Below are 25,264 nucleotides of genomic sequence, written 5' to 3' on the forward strand. Positions count from 1 at the left end.
TGTGTTCTGTGATGTCTCATTTAAAAATGTAGTTAATTTTTTTTTATTGATTACAGTATTTTTGGACTATAAGACTCACTTTTTCTCCACCAAAAGTGGGAGAAAAAGTCACTGCGTCTTATAATCCACATGCAGGGAGTTCCTGACTTGTGTATACCTACCAATACGAACACCCAACCCACCGCAATGTCGGGGAGTCCCTGTACAGTCCAAATAGACCAAATCCAAATAGAAGAAAGACTGGGTCTCTACCTGGATTTATGCAAAATTTGTGGATTTATTGATCTGCAACTTGAGAAAGGCCTCTTGCCGAAACGTTGTGTTTTTTTAATGGTTATGGTACTTTAATAAATCTGCAAATTTTGCATAAATCCAGGTAGAGACCCAGTCTTTCTTCTATTTGGACTCTTACATACCCTTGGAGGATCCAGGTGTGGACTGGCTGACTCTCTGGTGGACTGACCTTGCAGTTTGAGCAGCAAGACCACACTGTTTCTCTGTTATGACTCCCTGGACTGTGCCAATGCAGAAGAGGACACAGGGGTGACATAAAGGGGCATAGAAGAGGACACAAGGCGGAAGTGGCATAAAGGGGGACACAGGGAAGACAGAGGTGGACACATGGGGACACAGGAGGACACAAGGGGGACACAAAGTGGCATAGAGGAGGACACAGGGAGGACAGAGGTGGACACATGGGGGATACAGGAGGACACAAGCGGGACAGATGAAGACACAGGGAGCTAGAAGAGGCACAAGGAGGCATGAGGTACAAAGGGGGCATAATACACAAAATGCCCATTCACCGTGGACGCCCCAGGTTTAGTATATATTTTCTTGCCCTGGTTTTTGTCCTCTAAACTTAGGTGCGTCTTATGGTCAGAAACATCTTGTAGTATTTAATAGAAAAATATGGTAATTGACTAACTGAATTGAGAGGGATATGGAGGCTCCCATATTTATTTTCTTTTAAGCAATACCAGTTGCCTGACTATCCCGACGATCCTATGCCTCTAATACCTTTAGCCGTAGACCCTGAACAAGCATGCAGCAGGTCAAATGTTTCTGACATTATTGTCAGATTGGAAAAGATTAGCTGCATACTTCTTTCTGGTGTTATTCAGACACTACTGCAGCCAGTTCATCAGGACTGCCAGGCAACTGGTTGTTTTAAAGGAAATAAATATGATAGCCTGCATATTCTTCTCACTTCAGTTGTCGATGGTGGAAATGTCTTGTTCAGTTGCTAGAGGAGTTAAAGAGTTAAAGCACGCTTGAAGTGGGGTATGGAGGCTGACATATACAGTATATTTCCTTTTAAACAATACCAATTGACTGCCTTTCCTACTGAGCATCGTTAGTGGCTGAATCATACATCTGAAAAAAAGCATATGGCTTATCTAGTCGGTAAGACTTCTCCCAGTATGACTCATCACTGTAGACCATTGCCTCCACCTGATGAAAATCAGTTCATGCCATCTTGCTGTTGCTATGGGCCATTGTATACATCTGAATAACATGTAAACATTGTTTTTAATTAAGCATGGCCTGCATGTTTCTTTAACCCTCCCTGACACTTGTGGCTTGTCAAACTCTCTCTAGAACATTGGTGAAATGTAAGTCAGGGAGCAGAGACTAATGGCGCTCAGTAAGATTGTTGTCTGGCTTCTAAGCGATTATGGAAAAATAAGGGAGAGTTAACACAGGCCTGTTTAATGGTGTATTATGGATTCACACGAAAACTAGGAAATTGTGGAATGGTCTTGCAAATCTCATGAGTATAAGTACACTGGATGGCTTGGTTGGTCAGGGTCATGGTATACAAAATTTACTCATTTACAGACTTACTGGCTCCAGGCTTATCCAGATTGCAGGATCCAGTTGCCATCATATTATGCTTTCAGGAACTGCTTGAAGAGCAAAAAACTCCTGACCTTCCAGAACTGTTTACTCAGCAACTGTGTTGCAGTACATAGAATTCAATATTTCTGGAGAAGCCTTATGCAGGATGGAGACTTTGTAAGAGATTTGACAGGGCTTAAAGCCATGCTGTTAGATGAGCAGAGAAGTTATGTTTTCCTTGTGTGCTGTGCAAGAGTTCAGGTCAATGAGGAAAAGAGCACCAAAGCATCGCTCACTTGGACAGGGACAGTGCTGGAACCAAGAGGGCAAATCCAGGGAAACTGTAGCAAAAGGAGGGGGTCCGCACATGTCCTAAAAATCCTTTATTGTGGACGTATCCAAAAACACCGATCAGACATCTGTAGCTGACATGTTTCAGACCTACTGGTCCTTAATCATAACAGAGTTCAGGTCCACTTAAAAGGGAACCTAAACAGAGAGGGATATGGATGTTTCCTTTTAAACAATACCAGTTCCTTGTCAGTCCTGCTGATCTCTTTAGCTGCAGTAGTGGCTGGACCACACACCTGAAACAAGCATGCAGCTAATCCAGTCTGACTTCAGTCAGAGCACCTGATCTGCATGCTTGTTCAGGGGCTGTGGCTAAAAGTATAGAGACACAGGATCAGCAGGAGAGTCAAGCCACTGGTTTTATTTTAAAAGGAAAAATCCATATCCTTCTCAGTTTAGGTTCCCTTTAACATGATCCCTGTCTCAGTTTCCTAGTTACAGATGCTTGATTAGGCAATTACTAGCAACTGAGAACCTTTGCATACCCAGGCACTCGAAATTACAAAGCTAAGTAATTTGTTACAAGTATAAAAAAAAATGCTAAAAGTATTGTGTGAAAATACAAATAACGCAAGCAAATCAAAGTTTTACATTATGTAATGTAAAAATACACTCACACTTAACTGGGAGTGTGCAAATGTTTACTTGCGTATCCTTTTAACGCAAGCTTGAAATAAAGCATAGGTTACTCAAGTAAACTTTTAAGCCCCATACACACATTCAACAGCAGTCTTTTAGGCTCTCACAACTTTTCTTGTGAAACACCTAAAAAAAATCTTTTGCTATTGTTCAAGCAGCTGATAAGACTGATAAGTAGTCAATTCAACATTTGGATTGACTTCCTATCAGTCTTATCAGCTGCTTGAACAATAGCAAGAGATTTTTCTTAGACGTTTCACAAGAAAAGTTGTGAGAGCCTAAAGGCCCATACACACGTCGGATTTTTTCGAACAATGGGCTCAAACTCAGTCTTATCACGCGAACGACAGTCAGTACACACGCCCGATTTGGCGGGCGAACGACTGAATGAAGAGACGTTCAAACGACCCATCGTTCACGAAAATCCGACATGTGTATGGGCATTATGGCCGCTGTTGAGTGTGTTAATGGGGCTTTACACACAGTAGATGTACATACAATTTTGTTAGTTAATTAGTCTATAATGCTAGGTACACACCATACAATTTTCTGTTCGAATTTCTGTTATACTGGGAATACACGTTACGGTTTTTGCGTTCGATTCTGCGCGCGATCTATTAGCCATTCGATTTTCTGCTCGATTCTCTTATCTTCCACTCGTTTTTCTTATCTTTTTTCTATTCACCTCTATGAGAAATTGAGCGGAAAAGAATCGAGCAAACATCGGACATGTCGCCAGAATTTTATCATCGAAGGCATCTATCGGAATGATTCTTCGCAAAAAATGTAACGTGTATTCCCAGCATTAGATTTACCTGCCAGATAAATAATTTCCAGTTACCTGCCAGATAAATAATTTCCAACTCGCTGGAAATTATTTATCTAACCATCTATCTGCCTAGCAATTAGGCATTGTTCTACTCAGCAGGAGATAACCAGAAGACAATGCACCAGAGAGAATGACCAGTCTCTACCAGTACTTAACAGAAAATAATCTAATTACAGAAAATCTTACAGAAAAATCTAACAGAAAATTGTATGGTGTGTACTAAGCACAAGACAAATGCCATCAAACACATACCACATAGGCTCGCCGCACCACCATTTGTGTTTACCTGCATAAAACAGTAAATATGCACATCAGTAGCAAGCAATCTTTGAAATTCTGCACACATCAAAATCTGCAATCCAACATTATTCACTTTTTCAAACTTTTTTCAGCTATAGTACAATGTGCCTGATTTACTATCTTCAAGGTGGATATCTAAGTGACTCCTAAGCAAACCTGGATTGTTTTCTTCAAAAACTTTCTATTGTTAGGTTAGGTTAGGTGGTAAAAGAGTGCATCCCTTTCCATGGCCAGATTAGAAATTGGTTTTGTGTGTGTGTATATATATATATATATATATATATATATATATATATATAAATATATATATATATATATATATATATATATATATATATATATATATATATATATATATATATATATATATATATATATATATACACACACACACACAGGTCCTTCTAAAAAAACACACACACAGGTCCTTCTAAAAAAATTAGCATATTGTGATAAAGTTCATTATTTTCTGTAATGTACTGATAAACATTAGACTTTCATATATTTTAGATTCATTACACACAACTGAAGTAGTTCAAGCCTTTTATTGTTTTAATATTGATGATTTTGGCATACAGCTCATGAAAACCCAAAATTCCTATCTCAAAAAATTAGCATATCATGAAAAGGTTCTCTAAACGAGCTATTAACCTAATCATCTGAATCAACCATTTAACTCTAAACACATGCAAAAGATTCCTGAGGCTTTTAAAAACTCCCAGCCTGGTTCATTACTCAAAACCGCAATCATGGGTAAGACCGCCGACCTGACTGCTGTCCAGAAGGCCATCAATGACACCCTCAAGCAAGAGGATAAGACAAAGAAAGAAGTTTCTGAACGAATAGGCTGTTCCCAGAGTGCTGTATCAAGGCACCTCAATGGGAAGTCTGTGGGAAGGAAAAGTGTGGCAGAAAACACTGCACAACGAGAAGAGGTGACCAGACCCTGAGGAAGATTGTGGAGAAGGACCGATTAAAGACCTTGAGCAGTGGACTGAGTCTGGAGTAGAAACATCCACAGCCACCGTGTACAGGCGTGTGCAGGAAATGGGCTACAGGTGCCGCATTCCCCAGGTCAAGCCACTTTTGAACCAGAAACAGCGGCAGAAGCGCCTGACCTGGGCTACAGAGAAGCAGCACTGAACTGCTGTTCAGTGGTCCAAAGTACTTTTTTCGGATGAAAGCACCTTTTGCATGTCATTTGGAAATCAAGGTGCCAGAGTCTGGAGGAAGACTGGGGAGAGGGAAATGCCAAAATGCCTGAAGTCCAGTGTCAAGTACCCACAGTCAGTGATGGCCTGGGGTGCCATGTCAGCTGCTGGTGTTGGTCCACTGTGTTTTATCAAGGGCAGGGTGTAACGATTGTGGAACTTTCTCCGTGATCAGCGCACAACGCGTGCGCTGATACGGCAGAAATCCTCCACAAGCGTATATTTGCAGGCACCCAGCAAAAGGTGCTACGCACCCGTAGAGGGAAATTCCTGTCGGCAGATGGCGCTGGGGAGTGCAGAGGAACCAATCCTCTGAACCTCCACAAATGCCAGACAGGAATTGTACGAAGCGCAGAATGCAATCGCAAGAGAGGCGATTGCGAATGAGAACAAGTAAAGGGACAGGTTGTATGTGTGTGCGCCAACCTAGTCGCCACCCCGCGACAGTGCACACACAACAGCAGATATGAAACAGTAACAAGGCAGATCAGAACAGAATACGAGGTTAGCAAAGGCACAGCAAATAATACAATGAGAATAACAAGGAAAACAACAAACGCTAACTGAACGCGAACACCGCACTCATTCGCAACAGTGCACGCGTTCGTGCGCGGTCTCCACGTGATAAGCACAATAGAGACAAGTACGCCTAACTAACCAAGACAAGACAAACATGTAACAGAGGACGCGAGCGCTTGCTTAACGGTTACCTCACCGAGCCTCCAGCAAGCGTTCGTAGCAGACAAGACAGACACACGAAAACAGGGACAAGCGAGAGATAGGATCCACAGCACTAGCGAAAGTGGCTAGCGCGATCCAGGTACAGAGTAGCAGAACAGAAGGATCCACAGCACTAGCGGAAAGTGGCTAGCGCGATCCCAGGAGACAGAACAGAAGGATCCATAGCGCTAGCGAAAGTGGCTAGCGCAATCCAGGTACAGAGTAGCTGAACAGAAGGATCCACAGCACTAGCGGAAAGTGGCTAGCGCGATCCAAGGAGACAGAACAGAAGGATCCACAGCGCTAGCGCAAGATGCTAGTGCGATCCAAGTGAGACAGATCAGAAGAGATAGCTGGTAGCAACCGCTGCACCAGCTATACTCCAAGAACAGAGATCAGAACCATTTCCTGTCGACCACCACTGGGACAGGACAATAGCAACAGAACAAACAAACAGATAAGCAATCCTAACTGCACTAAGGAAACCTGCCTAGTGCAGTTTTCCAGGAATTACTCTAAGCTGATCTTCAAACAGAGAGTAAGGCTGACACCCCTCCAGGGGTGTTACATAGGACTAAATCCTTATGACCAGCCAAGCATTGTGGGAAACACATAGTACTTATAGTACACGCCTCCAATGAATGTGGCCAGGCAATTTGCATGACAACGTATGCAAATTCCTCAGCAAGCACAAGCTGCAAAACTGACAGAAGCTCTTCTTTCCAGAGTCCTGCAGCATGCAAACCTAAACAATGGTCAAAAAGCTGCCTGCCTGCACAGGCAACAAAATATAGGTAGAAGGCTGCGCATCCCTGACCCAATACTGTACAATTGAATGGTTAATCGCTGTGGCGCACACCGCCCCCCCCCCCCCTGGACTAAAATGTACGCCCGCATCCAAACATTGCAATACTGGTCTATGGAGAAATTTTAGCTTCCATCATAGTTTTGCATGCAAAAATATAATATACTGGACATCTGCACCAACGTTGAGGTAAATCTCCAGAGCAGATGTCCTAACACTAAACTGACCTAAGTTAAAAGCAAATGTCTTTACCCTCGCAGCAGCTATGCTAAAATGTGTAACTTACATTCAATACAGACAGCAGAAAACAGAGCAAGCGCTCACCAACATGGGCTACAACTGAATGACTCATCACCTCATATGCACCGCTTAAATAGCTCAAATGCACACTCAGCAATCAGACAGATGCAAAACATATGCAAAACTAAATACTTACCATGCAAAACAGGATAGCACAATGGGTGCTGCTAGCCTGGTAGTTACAGAACTGTGGAAACAAAATATAGGTAGAAGGCTGCGCATCCCTGACCCAATACTGTACAATTGAATGGTTAATCGCTGTGGCGCACACCGCCCCCCCCTGGACTAAAATTTACGCCCGCATCCAAACATTGCAATACTGGTCTATGGAGAAATTTTAGCTTCCATCATAGTTTTGCATGCAAAAATATAATATACTGGACATCTGCACCAACGTTGAGGTAAATCTCCAGAGCAGATGTCCTAACACTAAACTGACCTAAGTTAAAAGCAAATGTCTTTACCCTGGCAGCAGCTATGCTAAAATGTGTAACTTACATTCAATACAGACAGCAGAAAACAGAGCAAGCGCTCACCAACATGGGCTACAACTGAATGACTCATCACCTCATATGCACCGCTTAAATAGCTCAAATGCACACTCAGCAATCAGACAGATGCAAAACATATGCAAAACTAAATACTTACCATGCAAAACAGGATAGCACAATGGGTGCTGCTAGCCTGGTAGTTACAGAACTGTGGAAACAAAATATAGGTAGAAGGCTGCGCATCCCTGACCCAATACTGTACAATTGAATGGTTAATCGCTGTGGCGCACACCGCCCCCCCCTGGACTAAAATGTACGCCCGCATCCAAACATTGCAATACTGGTCTATGGAGAAATTTTAGCTTCCATCATAGTTTTGCATGCAAAAATATAATATACTGGACATCTTGCACCAACGTTGAGGTAAATCTCCAGAGCAGATGTCCTAACACTAAACTGACCTAAGTTAAAAGCAAATGTCTTTACCCTGGCAGCAGCTATGCTAAAATGTGTAACTTACATTCAATACAGACAGCAGAAAACTGGTGAGCGCTTGCTCTGTTTTCTGCTGTCTGCCTGCACAGGCAGCCAAGCAGATCATTACACAGGGTCAATGCAGCTAGCTATCAGGAGATTTTGGAGCACTTCATGCTTCCATCTGTTGAAAAGCTTTATGGAGATGAAGATTTCATTTTTCAGCACGACTTGGCACCTGCTCACAGTGCCAAAACCACTGGTAAATGGTTTACTGACCATGGTATTACTGTGCTCAATTGGCCTGCCAACTCTCCTGACCTGAACCCCATGGAGAATCTGTGGGATATTGTGAAGAGAAAGTTGAGAGACGCAAGAACACTCTGGATGAGCTTAAGGCTGCTATCGAAGCATCCTGGGCCTCCATAACACCTGAGCAGTGCCACAGGCTGATTGCCTCCATGCCACGCCGCATTGAAGCAGTCATTTCTGCAAAAGGATTCCCGACCAAGTATTGAGTACATAACTGAACATAATTATTTTAAGGTTGACTTTTTTTTGCTTTAAAAACACTTTTCTTTTATTGGTCGGATGAAATATGCTAATTTTTTGAGATAGCAATTTTGGGTTTAGATGAGCTGTATGCCAAAATCATCAATATTAAAACAATAAAATGTTGATGCTAACTGTCTACAGGTGGCAGGCTTACTTAAAATTTCGAGTCTAACCAGGGGAGGTTCGATTGATAAATTATTGTTGCAGAAAGAAGCACTATTGATATCCAAAACTAATGCCTTGGGCAATCTGGGGTTCAATGATCGTAATTAAATTTCAGCTTTTTGTAGATAGTATGGTTTTATCTGAATAGAATTGTATGTGTGTACTGCCCTTTCCTGTATGGGTTAATGGTGTTACCATTACCTGAGGGCTGTAGGCCCACCCCTAAGTCTAGGTATATAGGTGGGTGGGGATAAGGATTGGGCAGGTCTGGGTGTCCTGACGAGGCGTGGGATCACGCGAAACAGCTGTTGACACAGTCTCTTTTTTACCTTTTGTAACCTGCTTTTGCATCGTGCTTAAATAAAAGAATCCTGTTTCTGAGTTCCGGAATCCGTATCTCTTTTGTGATATATTAAAACAATAAAAGGCTTGAACTACTTCAGTTGTGTGTATTAGAATCTAAAATATATGAAAGTCTAATGTTTATCAGTACATTACAGAAAATAATGAACTTTATCACAATATGCTAATTTTTTGAGAAGGACCTGTATATACAGGCCCGGATTTACCTCACAGAAGCCTATAGGCACAGATGTCCTGGCACCCTCGACTTTGCCCTCCATGAACCTACAACCCCCTACTGAACCACACTGCAAGCGTGCTGGCTGGCCCAGCTGTCACTTCTCCTTACTTCCACACACAATGTATATATATATATATATATATATATATATATATATATATATATATATATATATATATATATATATATATATATATATATATATATATATATATATACTGTATATATATTCCTTCACCTCATTACTGAAAGACATTGAAGAAATCTCTTGTAGAACACTAAGACATGCCGATACATAACTATAATAATAATAATTTTATTTTCATAGCTCATTTTTGCCAAAACTGACATTGGAGCAGGCTGAGCTACCAATCCAGAATTTGCTACTAATTAGCTGAACCCCTCATATTACACATTCCTACACTTCCCCACTTGTACTATACTTTTTCCTACTCACACAACACTTGGTTCTCCCATCCTCACTATCAATCAATCAGAGTCTGCATGTTACTGCACTGTAAAGTGCACTGACACTGAGCAACAGCCAGGAGAGATTAACATTGTTCTGCCGCTTTCCTTCAGCATGCTATGGTATGCCATAATGAAGACAGGAAATATTTGTGTTTACTGGCAAAGCTGAGACTGGGAAGGGTGGTGAGAAAGTTAGCCATGCAGCTCCACAAACCATAGTAGTGGCCATAACTGATGGGCTTCCCTTGCCTTGGACCCCACGGTAGCGATGTGGCATGCTTCCTGGCACTTATGCCACTTATTTTACATGAATGATCATGCAAATAATAGAACATTGTTCTTAGGGCTAGTTCACAATGCTTGACTGTGTAGCAGAATAATTCTGCATGTCAACTCACTGCCCATACAATTCCATTGGCCTGTTCACAGACAGTACTCCGTTGTAATGGATTGCATTATTCTAATTCGCTGCATGCAATTTTTGGGTTAAAGCACTGTATATGTCCAGTCTTCTTTGCAGTACACAATCATTATAACGCATGCATTGTGTAACTGACCACTGTGAATGCAGCCTAAGGCTAGTTTCACAGTGGTCAGATGCATTGTAGAATAATTCTTCATGTCGACTCACTACCCATACAATTCTATGGGCCTGTTCACAGTTAGGCTGCGTTCACAATGCTCAGATACATTGCATCATAACGGAGCTTTTTTAACTGCGAATATCGCACAGCAATGAAAAGTAAATGCGACATTCACAGTGCATGCGGTGCGATGTGCGTCAGTGGGGTACGTAAAAATAATGCAGATCCTGCTCTGCGTTTATGCAAATATATGCGTTGACGCTTTCAATGTTAGTCTATGGTAATGCTTGCATGATTGAATTTTCATGCTGCGTCGCACTACGTAATAGGGGCTGCACATCTGTTTTTAAAAAGGCGGAGCTTTATACTCTCAAATGTGCGACACAAATGTTGCACACCTATGATGCAATTTTCATTCTTATGCCTCCGTTACATCGCATGCCACCGCAACCACTTTACTTGCTACTTTGCTTTGCGTTTTATCTGCGTTGTGCAGCAATGCAACGTGCGTTGCTACTGTGAACCTAGCCTAAAGGGTTATTCTAACTTGCTGCATGCAGGCTTTGCATTAAAGTCTATGTCCAGTTTTCATTGCAGTTCACACTCATTTTAGCACATTATAATGCGTGCGTTATGCAACTGACCACTGTGAATCCAGGCTTAATCATATGCATTACATCAATATGATAACAATTACAATGTAATCAAGCTATTGGTCATGGTTTACAGCTACATTTTTTTTTTTACAATAGATTTCCTTTGCAGGCTTACAGGCATTTTGCAGTGAGGTCTGCTAGGTACTGGAAAACTCTAAAAAAAAAAAAAAATCAGAAAGAAAAAGAAAAGATTACATCAGAATAGCAGCTTGTTTTAGGTTTTTATAAAAAAATATGGTCATAAAATAATTTTACATACCCCCTTAATGTTCACAATCTGTCCTGGTGGACCGGGTGGTCCAGGTGGACCAGGAAGTCCTGGAGGACCCTAGCATATACAAAAGAGGAAGAAAAGAAATTAATGGTATTAAGCTGACAAGGATCAGCAGACAACAATTATTTTTGTAAAGGAACAATAGTGACCACCAGAACAGATTTTCCAACCTGAAGTAAATGTTCTTTATGAGAGTGACTGGCAGGTGAACATCAGTTATAAGATCACTGCTTTATATGACCGTTTTAGTTCAGCCATCAGACAGTAGACCAGGCAAGGATGAATATCAAATTGCTTTGAACACTTATTACTACAGTGGGATAATCCTGCACTGTGGTCTCTAGATGCATTTATCAGTACTACAGAAGCATAAATAGGCATGTTCATGCTTATTCACTAAGCCCTATTCCAATCGCTGCATTGTGCCTGCATTTTAGTTCATCCTTTGAGACTTACCTCATCTAACTCTTTCCCCAGGTAATTGACAATAAGAGCTATACGGCATAACATAACAGTGACAGACTCCCTGTGGACCTTATTTAGAGACGTGACAAATGAAATAAATAGCAAATAAAACCTTAATGCAGTATTATACATACCGTTACTGCAGCACCTGGTTCACCTTTTTGTCCTCGAATTCCATTTAGACCTGGGCGCCCCTGTTATTAAGAATAAATATATTTCTATGAACAAGTAAGTGCTTTCAATTAAATAAGAACGCATCTCAACAATAATTTAACCTTTTCGAAACATTTCAAATGATTCCTGTCTTAAGCAGTCCTAGGCATCTGTGGTTATATACAGGTAACATAGTGCTACTGTGAGATTTGTCTGACAAAAGGGCATTCAGGTTCATGCAAAACCTGTGCCCACGGTATCATAAGTGTACATAGTAACTTCCATAATGAATACAAAACAGCTCTTGGGTAACAGAATTAGGCCAGGGGCACAACATAAATAACAAAGCGCAATCGCTTTGTCTCTATTGTATTTCACACTCATTATAATCCCTGCATTATGGAACGGACCACTGTGAACCCAGCTGTCTAGAAAATCTAAAATACGTTTAATATAGAAATACATACAGGTCTTCCTGGAAAGCCAAATTCTCCTTTAATTCCTGGTCGTCCTGCTGGACCCTAATAAATAAATTAAAAACATACCAAAAGTTAGATGCAGCTATTGGGTTATTCCAATGCCCTCTACAAAGGCCTTTCACACAAACACCTGCACCACCCACAGTTATTACAGAATGCTGGTGCCAGGCAGCTAACAAATAAAGCCTGCAACTGCTACATAATGCAAACCCTACTGACATCTAAAGTGATAGTGTGCTTACGTCACAATAAATAATATTTATGTGAGCAGGATGCATCCACATGAATTGGGCTGCTCAAAAATTCTTTGAAATAGGAAGATTTTTAGCAACACTGGTTTTGCACTGGTGCACATATGCTGCTGTTTATTTACTCAGTACAGAGTGAAAAGGGTTGGTCCTTCTTCCTCTGCTATGTCACATGTCCAAACAGTCAAAGCACAGTCAGCTCCTAGATAGCTTAGAGCTCAGTATAAACAGACTTTTATTGTGTATAAACAATATATTGCTGTTGGCAGAGTAAGCAGCATTGCCTGAATACACTGAGGTTTATCAACAAAACTGTGGCATGTTACCCCTCTCAGCACAACCAGCCCCTTTTCTCCAGAGACTCTTTAGCAGCATTGAAGCTGGCAGCGGGCAGTGAGTGCGGAGCTGCAATCTGTAGATTGTGATCTGAGACTGGTTACAAAGTGGAATAAATTGCTGTAATGCTTGAAAGAAACGGAATCTGTCCAGCTCAGAAGCATAGACTTGTTCTCTGTCAGCAGAGCTCTGCCACACTGCAGCATGGGAAATGTGTCTCTTCGCACATGCAATCTTATTTTTGAACCAATGAGTGCAGAGTGTGACATCACTCGGATAAACTTTTAAACTGCAGAGTTTTAAAGTAGTATTAAACTCAAAAAAAAATTGGAAATCTAGAAAAACACTGTATTGTATCTGGGAATCTGTATGCTGGGAATACATGATTACAAATCTATCAGCTGATCAAACTGATCATGTGCTTCTCCATGAGTTCTCCAAGGCTGGGCCATCCCTAATGATTAGTTTTTTGGCAGATAGATGGCTCGATAGATAATTTCCAACAGGTCCGATCTGATTTTGATCATTTTTCTGATCAATTTTGCCATAGAAGTGAATAGAAATCGATTGGAAAAACGATCGGAAAATTGATCGCCGGGTAAATTTGCTGATAAAACTCAATGTGTATTTCCAGTATAAGACCCTGCCTTGCAATCATTTATTTAAAGAGAACCCGAGGTGGGATTTAATTATATTAGTGGGGCACAGAGGCTGGTTGTGCACACTATCACCAGCCTCTGTTGCCCTATGGTGTGCCCCCAGGACCCCCCTGCGATCTGCTGCCCCCTCCGCCGTGCTAGCGACATGCAGCGTGTCGCCAGCACAATGTTTACCTATGCGGTGTCTGTTAGCGCTGCTCCCCCGCCTCCTCTGTATCGGTGCTACCCGCCCGCGTCCCTTGTCTCCCGCTGATTGGAGGGAAGGGCGCGGGCGGGTAGCGCCGATACAGAGGAGGCGGGAGAGTGGCGCTGACAGACACGCATAGGTAAACATTGTGCTGGCGACAGGCTGCATGTCGCTAGCGCGGCGGAGGGGACAGCAGATCGCAGGGGGGTCCTTGGGGCACACCATAGGGCAACAGAGGCTGGTGATAGTGTGCACAACCAGCCTCTGTGCCCCACTAATATAATTAAATCCCACCTTGGGTTCTCTTTAAATTGTTCAAGTGTAAAAAACACTTGAGGCCTAATTCACACTACAAATCGCAAGCGCTAAGCAGTTTTGTGAGTGATTTTTGAAAGCGATCAATTTTTTGTGCGATTTGCGTTTTTTGAAAGCGTTTTTGTAAGTGTTTTTGTTTTGCAATTTTTATTGTTCTGTGTGCAGACAATCAGGAAGTACAATCTTTTATCTGGAACTGAATGTCTTTAAAGTACTTTTGCTTGAAAAATGCTCACAAAATCGATGTTCTAAGCACTTTTTAAAGCTATTTGTGATTTTTCTATACCTTGCATTGAAACTCAAACATTCAGAAAATGATGCACTACCCACGTTTGCGATTGGAAAGAAAGTGAATCACTCATGTGAGAACACTCGCATTGAATTTCATTATTCAAGCACTTTTAAAAACACTAATGATTAAAAAAAAGGTCAAAGCACTCATAGTGTGAACAAGCCCTTCCACTGATTATTTCTTGCCTTTGCCAGCAATAGATGAAGAGGCTGTTATCTTACCTTATATACTTGTGTATAAGCCTAATTTTTCAGCACAAAAAATGTGCTGAAAAGTTACCCACTCGGCTTATATGCGAGTCAGTGGAGCTGAACAGATGGTGGAGCAGGTTTTTTTTACTGGCAGAGGAGCATAAGGATCTTGCACTAGTGATCCTGCTCTTGCCAGCTGGCTGCCTGCTGTGTCTGTGCCCCCCCCCATCCCCTGCAACATGGCGTGGGGAGTGTGCTGCTAAACACTACCTGTGTCCCCCGGCTTGTAGAGCAGAGCATGCTGAACGTGTCAGCGATGCAATGATCGGGGATTCTTCTTGTGTTGCAATCACTGTGTCTCATATGTATGACGCCATCTAGTGTTATCTTGAGACATAGCTGTATCATCCTTGGGGCACATGTGGCTATAAGAAGGGGGGGGGGGGTTGACTTGTAATTGTGCTGCTGACAAGATATAATTACTGCAGGCAGGAATATATCTAAAAAATATTACTTTTTTTTCTATTTATTTTTTTTAATATATATTTTCAATTTGTTTAGAGCTTAATTCCACTAAAAACGGTTCTAGTGCCAAATATGTGTGCTTGCCATTTGTTTGAGAAGTCACGCAACCGGCATTATAAATAACGCTAACCTCCCCCAACAAATTAACTGCACAGTGGTGTGCATCATAAACTGCTTACGAATCCTCCGGCGCCATCCTTTCCACTTTTTGCAGCTCCCAGCTACTTTGTGGTATCTTCCTTGCACGGCTCTGATGTGTCATGGTGAGACGCCGGATGGCCGTACGAGGACGCTGTAAAGCAGCTAGGAGCTGCAAGAAGTGAAGTAGCAAAGGACGGCGCACGAAGGATTTGTAAGCAGTTTCTACCAGTTAATTGAGACTGCAGGATGCCTAAGTTCCGGTTAACCAGAACTCTGCTGTAGTTGTTTAATCCTATATGAGAATCCCTAAATGTAAACAAGACACATTCAAGCCGATCTCCAGGCACATATGTAGTAATACCAACTATAAGTTTAGTAATTAGAATAATCAGAGTCCTCAAATGTTACCTATTTAGTGTGAAATAAGACTTCTGCATCTAAAAATCAGCAGTGGTGTGTCAGATTTAGGCTCCTACTAGTGTTTGGATTGCATCATCCTCTTGCACAGACTGGAGTAGGGAAAGGACAGAGTAAATTCATCTGAGGAGATTGTAGCCTATAGCAATGACAGCTTGTCATACAGGAACTAGCCAGTATCTGGCCTGAACAGGTGCTTTACAAGTAATTTGTATAAAATCAACTGCTTCTACGCATAGATATACAAACAATTTATGTAACTGTCTATACCAGACATGGGCAAAGCTCCAGCTGTTAAGGAACTACAAGTCCCACAATGCATTTGCCTTTATGAGTCATGACTGTGGCTGTAAGACTCCTGCAATGCATTGTGGGACATGTAGTTCCTTAACAGCTGGAGGGCCAAGTTTGCCCATGTCTGGTCTATACAGATCAGGGAATTAATTTGTGCCTGGAGTGGGTCTTCTAGTGTACCTACATTCTACATTTAAATGTGATTTTAATGACAAGAGGAATAAGGGAAATTAGGTTATTTTAGAAATAATCATTCTTTAACACCCACCAAAATGTTGTGGCACACTGTTTCCAAGTTCAAAAGTGGCAGCCATGCACAGTGCTGCTACTGCTCTTCACCTCAGAACCTGAGTACCACAAACTCTTCAGATGGGAGCTGTAATCATAATGTAGAGGTGACCTTCTTAGCAGCTGCATTAGCTCTTCAGTGGTGCTATACTGGTAATGATAACCTTTATATGTGCGGTAAATAGTGGTAGTCAAATTGTTCCCCTTCTCTGCTTACACTTCTATCAGGGGCGTAGCAATAGGGGTTAAAGAGGTTGCGACCACATCGGGGACCTTGGGCCAGAGGGGCCCCGAAGGCCCCTCCCTCAGATACATTTTTAGCTCTCTATTGGTCCTGTGCTCATAATAATCACTTCTATAGATAGATACTTTGAATAGTGTTAATCATTAACAAGCTATTTCCCATCCCCTTCTTGCACCTCTGACACTGTAGTTGCCATTGGCAGGTTTAGGTGCGCCGTACCAATTGTTATGTATAGAGTGCTTGGGGGGGCCCCATTGTAGAACTTGCATCGGGACCCACAGCTCCTTAGCTATGCCACTGACTTCTATGACACTGCAGGTATCCTTGGCAGCTTTGGTGAATATATCAATTGTTACCTATGAAGTTCTAGATAGGCCCAATGTAAAACCCCATAGCTAAATGGTGTCAGCGTTAGAGCTGATGATTAGGCACTATATTAGGAGGGTTAGGGCAAAGGTTTAAAGTAGATCTATGAGAGAATTAGGGTCCAGAGATTAGGGTTAGGAAGCACTTTATGTTGGGGGGAGGTAGGGGGTAGGCATCAGTAAGTACTGCATGTTGGGCAAGGTTAGAGTGTTGGGGTGCCAAGTATTGTAAAAACAGCAAAGGAGATCTGGGTGCAGCTGGCGCCACCATAGGCCGTAATAGGAATTATGGCTATATATGGCTATTATGGCGCTCAGTGAGTAATTTAGGTGCCCGCAAAATTACTATAAAAAAATGTAATTCAGGCGCCAGAAATAGCTGGCAGCTGAATTGCGTCTTTCCCCACTATTTACGGCGACCTGGATGGGGAATAGTAGGACTTTTGCAGCAGCAGGGTGAGCTGTTTATCGGCTTTACCCAGCACCCAAATCTCCTAGCGGCTGAAGGGGGGAGGAGATAGGTAAAGGTACATTCCATAATCCTCTCACTTCAGCCTTCCCTTAGAACCAGTAATGCTGAGTGGGTCTGGTCTGCACAGACTGCATTTGTTATATTACAATATTAGACACTGCTTTAAAATTATTATGTGATATTCACATCAGTGCAGTATGACTTCACACGGCTGCATGCATTTTTACTGGGATGACCTTCAAACCTACAACCTGCTTCGATGGCCATTAAAAGACAACCCTCCATGATGGAGAAAAAAATGCCTAAAAATGTAGATTCCAGCACTTCAATCTGCCCACGATGACACAAATCTGCAGACATCCTGGGAAAAGATGATTCTTTTACAGTACAGATGATAGCCATAGTTAAGATTCAGGTAGACAATTTTAAAGCAATCACTGCACAAAATATTGAAAGTACTAGGGAAATAGTAACACGGAAGGACGATGCTATGTCACTCCTTCTTGTTACAGCGACAACCCTGACACAGGTAAGCAGATATACACAAACACAGACAAGGTGACTGAGAACAAGACATGCAATAAATTATGTTATTACCATAGGTCCAGGTGGTCCTCTTATACCAGGTTCACCCTTGGAATAAAAAAGCAAAGTAATATATTATTGAACAATCTTTGGCATTTTGTTTTCGTATAAAAAATCCTATATATACAGTATCTATCTATCTATCTATCTATCTATCTATCTATCTATCTATCTATCTATCTATCTATCTATCTATCTATCTATCTATCTATCTATTGTTTAATACATTTTTTAAAGATTTCTGTGTGGATTGCTATTTTAGTTTTGCCCCATATTCAGTATAATATTAATAAAGACTGTTCTCATTAAAGTGGAATTTTGAAATAATTTTTCAAAGGATATTCCAAGTCCAGAATGGATTTATTACACATTACTTAAATTCATTTTTTTGTTTTGGTTTATCACTAACATAGTTTTCATGTACTGGTAAGTACATACCTTAGACTTTTGTTGATCACAATTTTTGTTTGCAATTATCTTGAGTGACATTTTATTGAGGCGCTGCCTATTTGTTTACAGAGGATATGTTGTCTTTTATAATGTTTAGGGGGGAAATGCTGCCCATAGTGTAATATGGGAAAATAATGGCTATTCTGTTATATGGGAAATGTGTTGGCTATTATCTTTTTCATGGGAAATGCTGGCAAATTTTTTATATAGGGGGTTTGTTGGCTATTATTATGTTATATAGAGAAAGTGTTGCTTATTAATGATTTAACGTAGGCTCCACGGGCTGCACTAACTGTTGATCTCCGGTCCTGTGATTGTAAATGTGAAAATCATACAGTATGTACCATTGCGCATATGCAGATATCTGTAAATATCTGTTTTGCACATCAGTATTACATGTCTCATGTACTTTGCCTATGCCATGTGAACCACAAATAATTCTGAGTACGACACCTGTTGTACTTAGCGAATAAAAGTGATTCTGATTCTATTATGTTTGCAATTATGTTATCGGTAGGTACTGTTTGCCTGCCTGTCCATCTGCCCATATGGTAAAATGTTTGGTGTGAACTCGTGTGTCGTGTTAAGTTTTTTTTTCATTTTTACCATAACAGTCTTCACGCTATGAAAATGAATGTGGGCATTAGAATGTGCACGTGCATGTCGAGTTATGCTCGTGTTGCAATGAAGTTATAGTGTAATCTTGGCTTCAATTCCTCCCCCCCATTTTCTGCAACAAGAAAATAGATTATGGTCGTCTCGTCTCTTTATAATTATAGGTGTCTCCTTATACAGCTGACTTTTCTCTTAAAGAGACACTGAAGCGAAAAAAGATGAATGAATAATTACTAGAAGATTAGCAGCAAAGAAAATATTCTTATATTTTTATTTTCAGGTATATAGTGTTTTTTCTAACATTGCATCATTCTCTAATATGTGCAGATTACACAACACTCAGCATTCAAAATGATTCTTTCAGAGCAGTCTGTGAACTAATGACCTCTCCTCTGGCAGAGGAAAAGACATTTGTTTACGTACAGTTGAGATAATAAAAGTCAGAAGACAGCCCTGTCCACGACTTTGAAAGTGGTGGAGCTTAATGGCTTTTTTTGCATAGAGATAACAACTGGAGTTTCTTAACTCTTCCTGTACTGGAAACAATTAGACTGATGTATCTGATCTTAAAGAGAATCTGTATTGTTAAAATCGCACAAAAGTAAACATACCAGTGCGTTAGGGGACATCTCCTATTACCCTCTGACACAATTTCGCCGCTCCTCACCGCATTAAAAGTGGTTAAAAACAGTTTTAAAAAGTTTGTTTATAAACAAACAAAATGGCCACCAAAACAGGAAGTAGGTTGATGTACAGTATGTCCACACATAGAAAATACATCCATACACAAGCAGGCTGTATACAGTCTTCCTTTTGAATCTCAAGAGATCATTTGTGGGTTTCTTTCCCCTGTTCTCATGCACTGAAGTTTCAGGCTGCTCATTTCTTCCTGCAAACAGCTTTGCCCTTGTCTGTAATTCTTCAGTATGTGAAAGCCCAGCCAGCTCAGAGGACGATTTATCCAGCTTGTAAAAGAGAAGAGAGAAGCTGCCCTAATCTAAATACACAGGCAGTGTGCATAGAGGGGCCTGGAAGGGGGAGTTCATAGCAGAACCACAACACTGAAGAACTTGGCAGCCTTCCAGACACAGGCCGACAAGTCTGACAGGGGAAAGATACATTGATTTATTACAGAGACTGTGACAGTAGAAAGTGCTGCAGTAAGCCAGAACTCATTAGAATAGCTGTTGGAACTTGTAGGATGATAAAAAATAGGATGCAATTTTTGTTACGGAGTCTCTTTAATGTTTTATTTCTTAGCTGTACTACACATACAAATCATAATATCATAATTTTTTTTTTCGCTTCAGTGTCTCTTTAAGTCTTTTCCCAAGAGATATGTTTCTATCTTGTTTACACACTAACTTTTCAGCACCAAGCAAGCACTAGTAAAAGTGAATTTCAGAAAAGTTACTGTTCTGCTCACTGTGGGATGAAAAGGTATTTTATTAATTAAAGTAAATCTGAGGTGTGCTAAAAAAAAGAAAAAAAATTAGATACTCACTTATGGAGAGGGTTAGGCTCTGGATCCCATAGAACCTTCCCAGTCCTCTCCCCCCCCCCCCCCTTGTTCTACCACCCGGCCCTGGTAAAGTTCCCTGACTAGCTTGGTGAATATCTTCAGCCCTCCTCTGACAGCCTTTAGAAGTACTACATTCCCAAATACTTCCAAAGACAAACAGCTCCATACTGCACACGTGCTAGTGTGAACTTACAAGTGCGCAGTATGCAGACATTCGTCTTTTAAAGTACACGGGGACCCAAGTACATCTGAAGCCTTCCGAGGAGTTTCAAAGGCACTAAACGTGAACGGAGAACAGTGGTGGACCGAGCGCACTTAAACAGAGGCTCTGTGAGATTTAACTTCTTTTTTTTTTTTTTTAGCTCGCTTCACATTTGCTTGAAGTGTGAAAACATCTTTTGTGAGAAAACTAAGGAGAAAAGTTAACTAAAGTAGGTAAATTGTATAAAAGAAATGATAGGACTAATGTATAAAACTCAAAATCCAGCAAAATGGTCCACAGAAAACCAAAACTTTAAAGGAAACATCAATCAAGTAATGATGCCCTATGATACTTACCCGGGGCTTCCTCCAGCCCCTTGCAGCCGACAGGTCCCACTCAGCATCACCAAGCGCAGCCGCCAGCTCGGGATCCCCGCCGGTGCACAGGGTGGTCTTGAGGTCGTCTCTAGTGCGCTTGTGCGAGTGCCGCTGTCAGTCAAGCTTATGTTGTCTGCAGTGTACTCTGAAGGTGCAGAACTACTGCGCCTGCGCTGTACACTGTGAACAAGGTGGACTTGATTGACAGCAGTGCTCATGCAGGCGCAGTAGAGGAGGTAGGCACCTGCACCCAGGCCGGCGGCTACGAGCGGAGATGCTGTGTGGGACATGTCGGCTGCAAGGGGCTGGAGGAAGCCCCAGGTAAGTGTATCATGGGGCAGCATTATTTGATTGATGATTCCTTGAAAGCAGAGGTGCCCACACTTTTTTGGCTTGTGAGCTACTTTGAAAAATTAGCAAGTCAAAATGATCTACCTATGTAAAATTTTAGGAGCACACTTGTATATACAGAATGGAAAATGTAGTGGGGTCAGGATCTACCAAGAAGTCCTTCGCAATCTAGCGGTAGATAGCGATCTACCTAATGGGCACCCCTGCTTTAAAGGAAAGCTGGTGTAACAATTGCCGAACTATTTCCGTGGTCAGCGCACAGGACGCGCACCGACACTACGGAAATTGAGAGAACCCAGCTATGGTGCTATGCACCTGTAGAGGGAGATTCCCACCTGGAGCTGTGGAGTGCAGACGAACACAGCCCCTGCACTGCCACAGACGCCAGATGGGAATTGTACAAGTTGAAGCAATGGAGGGCAAGATCGCCCTTAAAGAGAGAGAGAACACAGGGACAGAATGTATGTGTGTCCACCAATCTAATTTTCATGAAGGAGTCCGCACACAAACCGTAGAAGCAATAAACGTGAAGTATTTATTCTCCCATCACATACATGTGCAGACACGGTCTGACCTGCTTAGGTCGACGCACGTTTCGGGGCCATGCAGGGTCCCCTTTGTCAAGACAGATAGCAGATAAGACATACACCTTGTCAAACCAGTATACAACTATAGATATATCCCCTAATCCTTTTGGAACAACCCCTGGGCAGTTCCATCAATCACAAAGCTGTTAAATTCAAAATAGCTGTTGCAATTCAAACATGTCTATTTGCAATTCAATTGCATTGCCTGAATGTCAATAGGTCTACCGACCTGTCAATCAATCTTATGACACTCTGCTGGGACATGCAGTGCATCGGAGTGTCATAGGATTGATTGACAGGCTGATAGACCTATTGACATTTAGGCAATGCAATTGAATTGCAAATAGACATTTTTGAATTGTAAAAGCTATTTGAATTGTAACAGTTTTGAGATTGATGGAACCACCCATCAGAGTGTCATAAGATTGATTGACAGGTCGGTAGACCTATTGACATTCAGGCAATGCAATTGAATTGCAAATAGACATGTTTGAATTGCAACAGCTATTTTGAATTTAACAGCTTTGTGGTTGATGGAACTGCCCAGGGGTTGTTCCAAAAAGATTAGGGGGTATATCTATAGTTGTATACTGGTTTGACAAGGTGTATGTCTTATCTGCTATCTGTCTTGACAAAGGGGACCCTGCGTGGCCCCGAAACGTGCATCGACCTAAGCAGGTCAGACCGTGTCTGCACATGTATGTGATGGGAGAATAAATACTTCACGTTTATTGCTTCTACGGTTTGTGTGCGGACTCCTTCATAAAAATTACTTGCACATTGCCTGGGGGTCCAGCACCAGCCTACCTACCGACGTGTGTGCGATCCTTGTATTGGAAATTTTGTCCACCAATCTAGTCACCACCCAGCGACGGTGAACACACAACAACGGAAACTAAGTGGGAACGTAATCGCCAGAGTGGCGATTGCCAATAGTGACACAAGACCGAACTAGACAGAGCATAAGTATAAAGAAAGAGCACAGAGACAGAATGAATGTGTGTCCACCAATCTAGTCGCCACCCAGCGACGGTGAACACACATCAGCAGAAACAAAGTATGAATGCAATCGCCAGACTGGTGATTGCCAACAGACACAAGACTGAGCAGGACAGACCACGAGAGTAGCAAAAGGCACAGCAAGCAACAACAATTAGAACATCAAGGAAAATAACAAACGCTAGCTAACTGCGAACACCGCACTCATTCGCAACAGCGAACGCGTTATAGACACGATCACCGTGCGTTAGGCGCCCAGTGATAAGCGTGCCACCCTAACTAACCAATACAACACAAACACGAAATAGAGAACGCGAGCGCTTGCTAAACGGTTACCTCACCGAGCCTACAGCAAGCGTTCGTACCAGACAAGACAGAGAGAAGGAGTAGCCAGCAGCAACCGCAGCTCTGGCCTACACTCCCAGACAGAGCACAGAAGGAACCACCGCTGCTACCGCTACAGCGGATGCGATCCAGACAGACAAACAGATGGGGCTACCACTAGCAACCGCTGCTCTGGTTAGCACCCCTAAGGCAGAATACAGAAGGAAGCACTGCCGCTACCACTAGGGCGAATGCAATCCAGACAGATGGAGCAGCCGGTAGCAACCACAGCTCTGGCCTACACTCTCAGACAGACAGAACGATTTCCTGTCGACCGCCGCTGGCGATAAGACAATCAAGACAGAGAGACAGAACAAGGCAATACAGATAATACAACCTGACTGCACTAGAAGGGATGCCTAGTGCAGTCCCCGGGAATTACTCTAAGATAATCTTAGCAAATGACAGCAAGGCTGACACTCCAGGAGAGTTTGCTGGAACAAACCATCATGACCAGCAAGGGATTCTGGGAGAACATGGTATTTATACTGCAAGCCTTCAAAGGAGGCAGCTAGGCAATTTGCATGACAAGTGTATGCAAATTCCTCAGCAGAGCAACTCTGAAACTTGCAACGCGAAGACAGGTCTCTTTTCCAGAAACCTGCAGCATTCAGACCTAAAGAATGAACAAACAGCTGTCTGCCCGTGCAGACAGCTGAGCAGATCCTTACAGCTGGACATAAATTGCTCTAGGTGTACTTCAACCCAAGGAAACTGTGTATATGAATTAATAAAAACAGTTTTTTTTTTAAATAAATACACAGTGACAACAAACAAGAAATGCACAACACAGTCCTAAAGCGCTCAGTCAGTCCACTAGACTAATTCTTAGCAATAGGAAATGATAAATTGATGATTGCAAAACAAGCAAGAAAAAGGAGAGACTATGAAAATATCAGCCCACATGTGTGACTGGATAAAATAATTATAGAACAGTTAAGGTTTTTCACCTTTTCTCCATGGAATTCTTTTAATTTTGTAAGTAAAGAGCCATCAGCTGCTATGATTGCACCCGGTTCCCCCTTTTCTCCCTGAAATAGATTATTAGCAACAAATAAATAGGGTTACTTCTGAAAGAAAGGACATGCAGCAGTAAAGAACATGCATTTTTTTGCATTAAACATTTACTTTATTTGCATCACCAGACAGGATGCTGGTTGGCAATGCATTCATAACAAAAGCATTTGTAAATTGGATTCTTTAGCTGCTTTATTTGCAGCAAAGGAGTTTACAAACATTGCTAACCTTGAAAGTGATAAAATAACATTTTAGCCTATAGATGAAAATAATACTTATCAGTGCAATGTGATGTCTTTTTCTGTTTTGCTGATACCAAGATCTGGGTGCATTCAGTAAAATAACTGATCAAATGAATTCCTTTAACCACTTAACCCTACGGGCTATTTTACTCTAACTGTCAGTGCTTCTCCCATTCGTGTGGCCATAACTTTGTCACTGCTTACCACACCCAAAAGATCAATATCTTGTTTTTTTGCCACAAATTTACCTTTTTTTTGCTGTAATATTTGTTTTCAGTAATTAGTTTATTTTCTATGTATTTTAAAGGGAAAAACAAGAAAAAGATGAAAAAAATACACTTTTTCTCCAATTCCATCCCAGATAGTTAAAAAAACAAACAATATATATGTTATGGCCAGAACCCGAAGTCTGGCCCCTTCAGGTTCTTGACAGTCAAAACTAGAAGTGGCCATCTAAATGCGGGCAATGTGAGAAACAGATTAGAACCCTGCCGGCTCTGTTCCTGTCCTGGAGCTCTGGCTCCTCCCCCCGCCCCCCTCTGTCCAGAAAGATAGTGCAAGACAGGTTTTTGCATTGTGCTACCTCAATGGAGGACATGTTGAAAACAGATA

The 25,264-nt window shown here is 41.8% G+C and overlaps 1 protein-coding gene across 2 annotated transcripts in view; it reads right to left on the bottom strand.

Moving 5' to 3' along the window:
* Positions 1–25,264, bottom strand: part of COL15A1 (collagen type XV alpha 1 chain) — a 361,488-nt gene that overhangs the window by 32,240 nt on the left and 303,984 nt on the right. For both annotated transcript variants that reach the window (XM_068236615.1, XM_068236614.1), the window contains 7 exons: positions 24,344–24,424; positions 17,919–17,954; positions 12,336–12,389; positions 11,850–11,909; positions 11,236–11,304; positions 11,092–11,130; positions 3,914–3,947 (listed from right to left, as the gene is read on the bottom strand). In XM_068236615.1, the coding sequence (XP_068092716.1) occupies positions 3,914–3,947; positions 11,092–11,130; positions 11,236–11,304; positions 11,850–11,909; positions 12,336–12,389; positions 17,919–17,954; positions 24,344–24,424 (373 nt within the window). The remainder of the gene's footprint in view (positions 1–3,913; positions 3,948–11,091; positions 11,131–11,235; positions 11,305–11,849; positions 11,910–12,335; positions 12,390–17,918; positions 17,955–24,343; positions 24,425–25,264) is intronic.

The sequence above is a fragment of the Hyperolius riggenbachi genome, chromosome 5 (assembly GCF_040937935.1).
Source record: "Hyperolius riggenbachi isolate aHypRig1 chromosome 5, aHypRig1.pri, whole genome shotgun sequence".
NCBI classification, from domain to species: Eukaryota; Metazoa; Chordata; class Amphibia; order Anura; family Hyperoliidae; genus Hyperolius; species Hyperolius riggenbachi.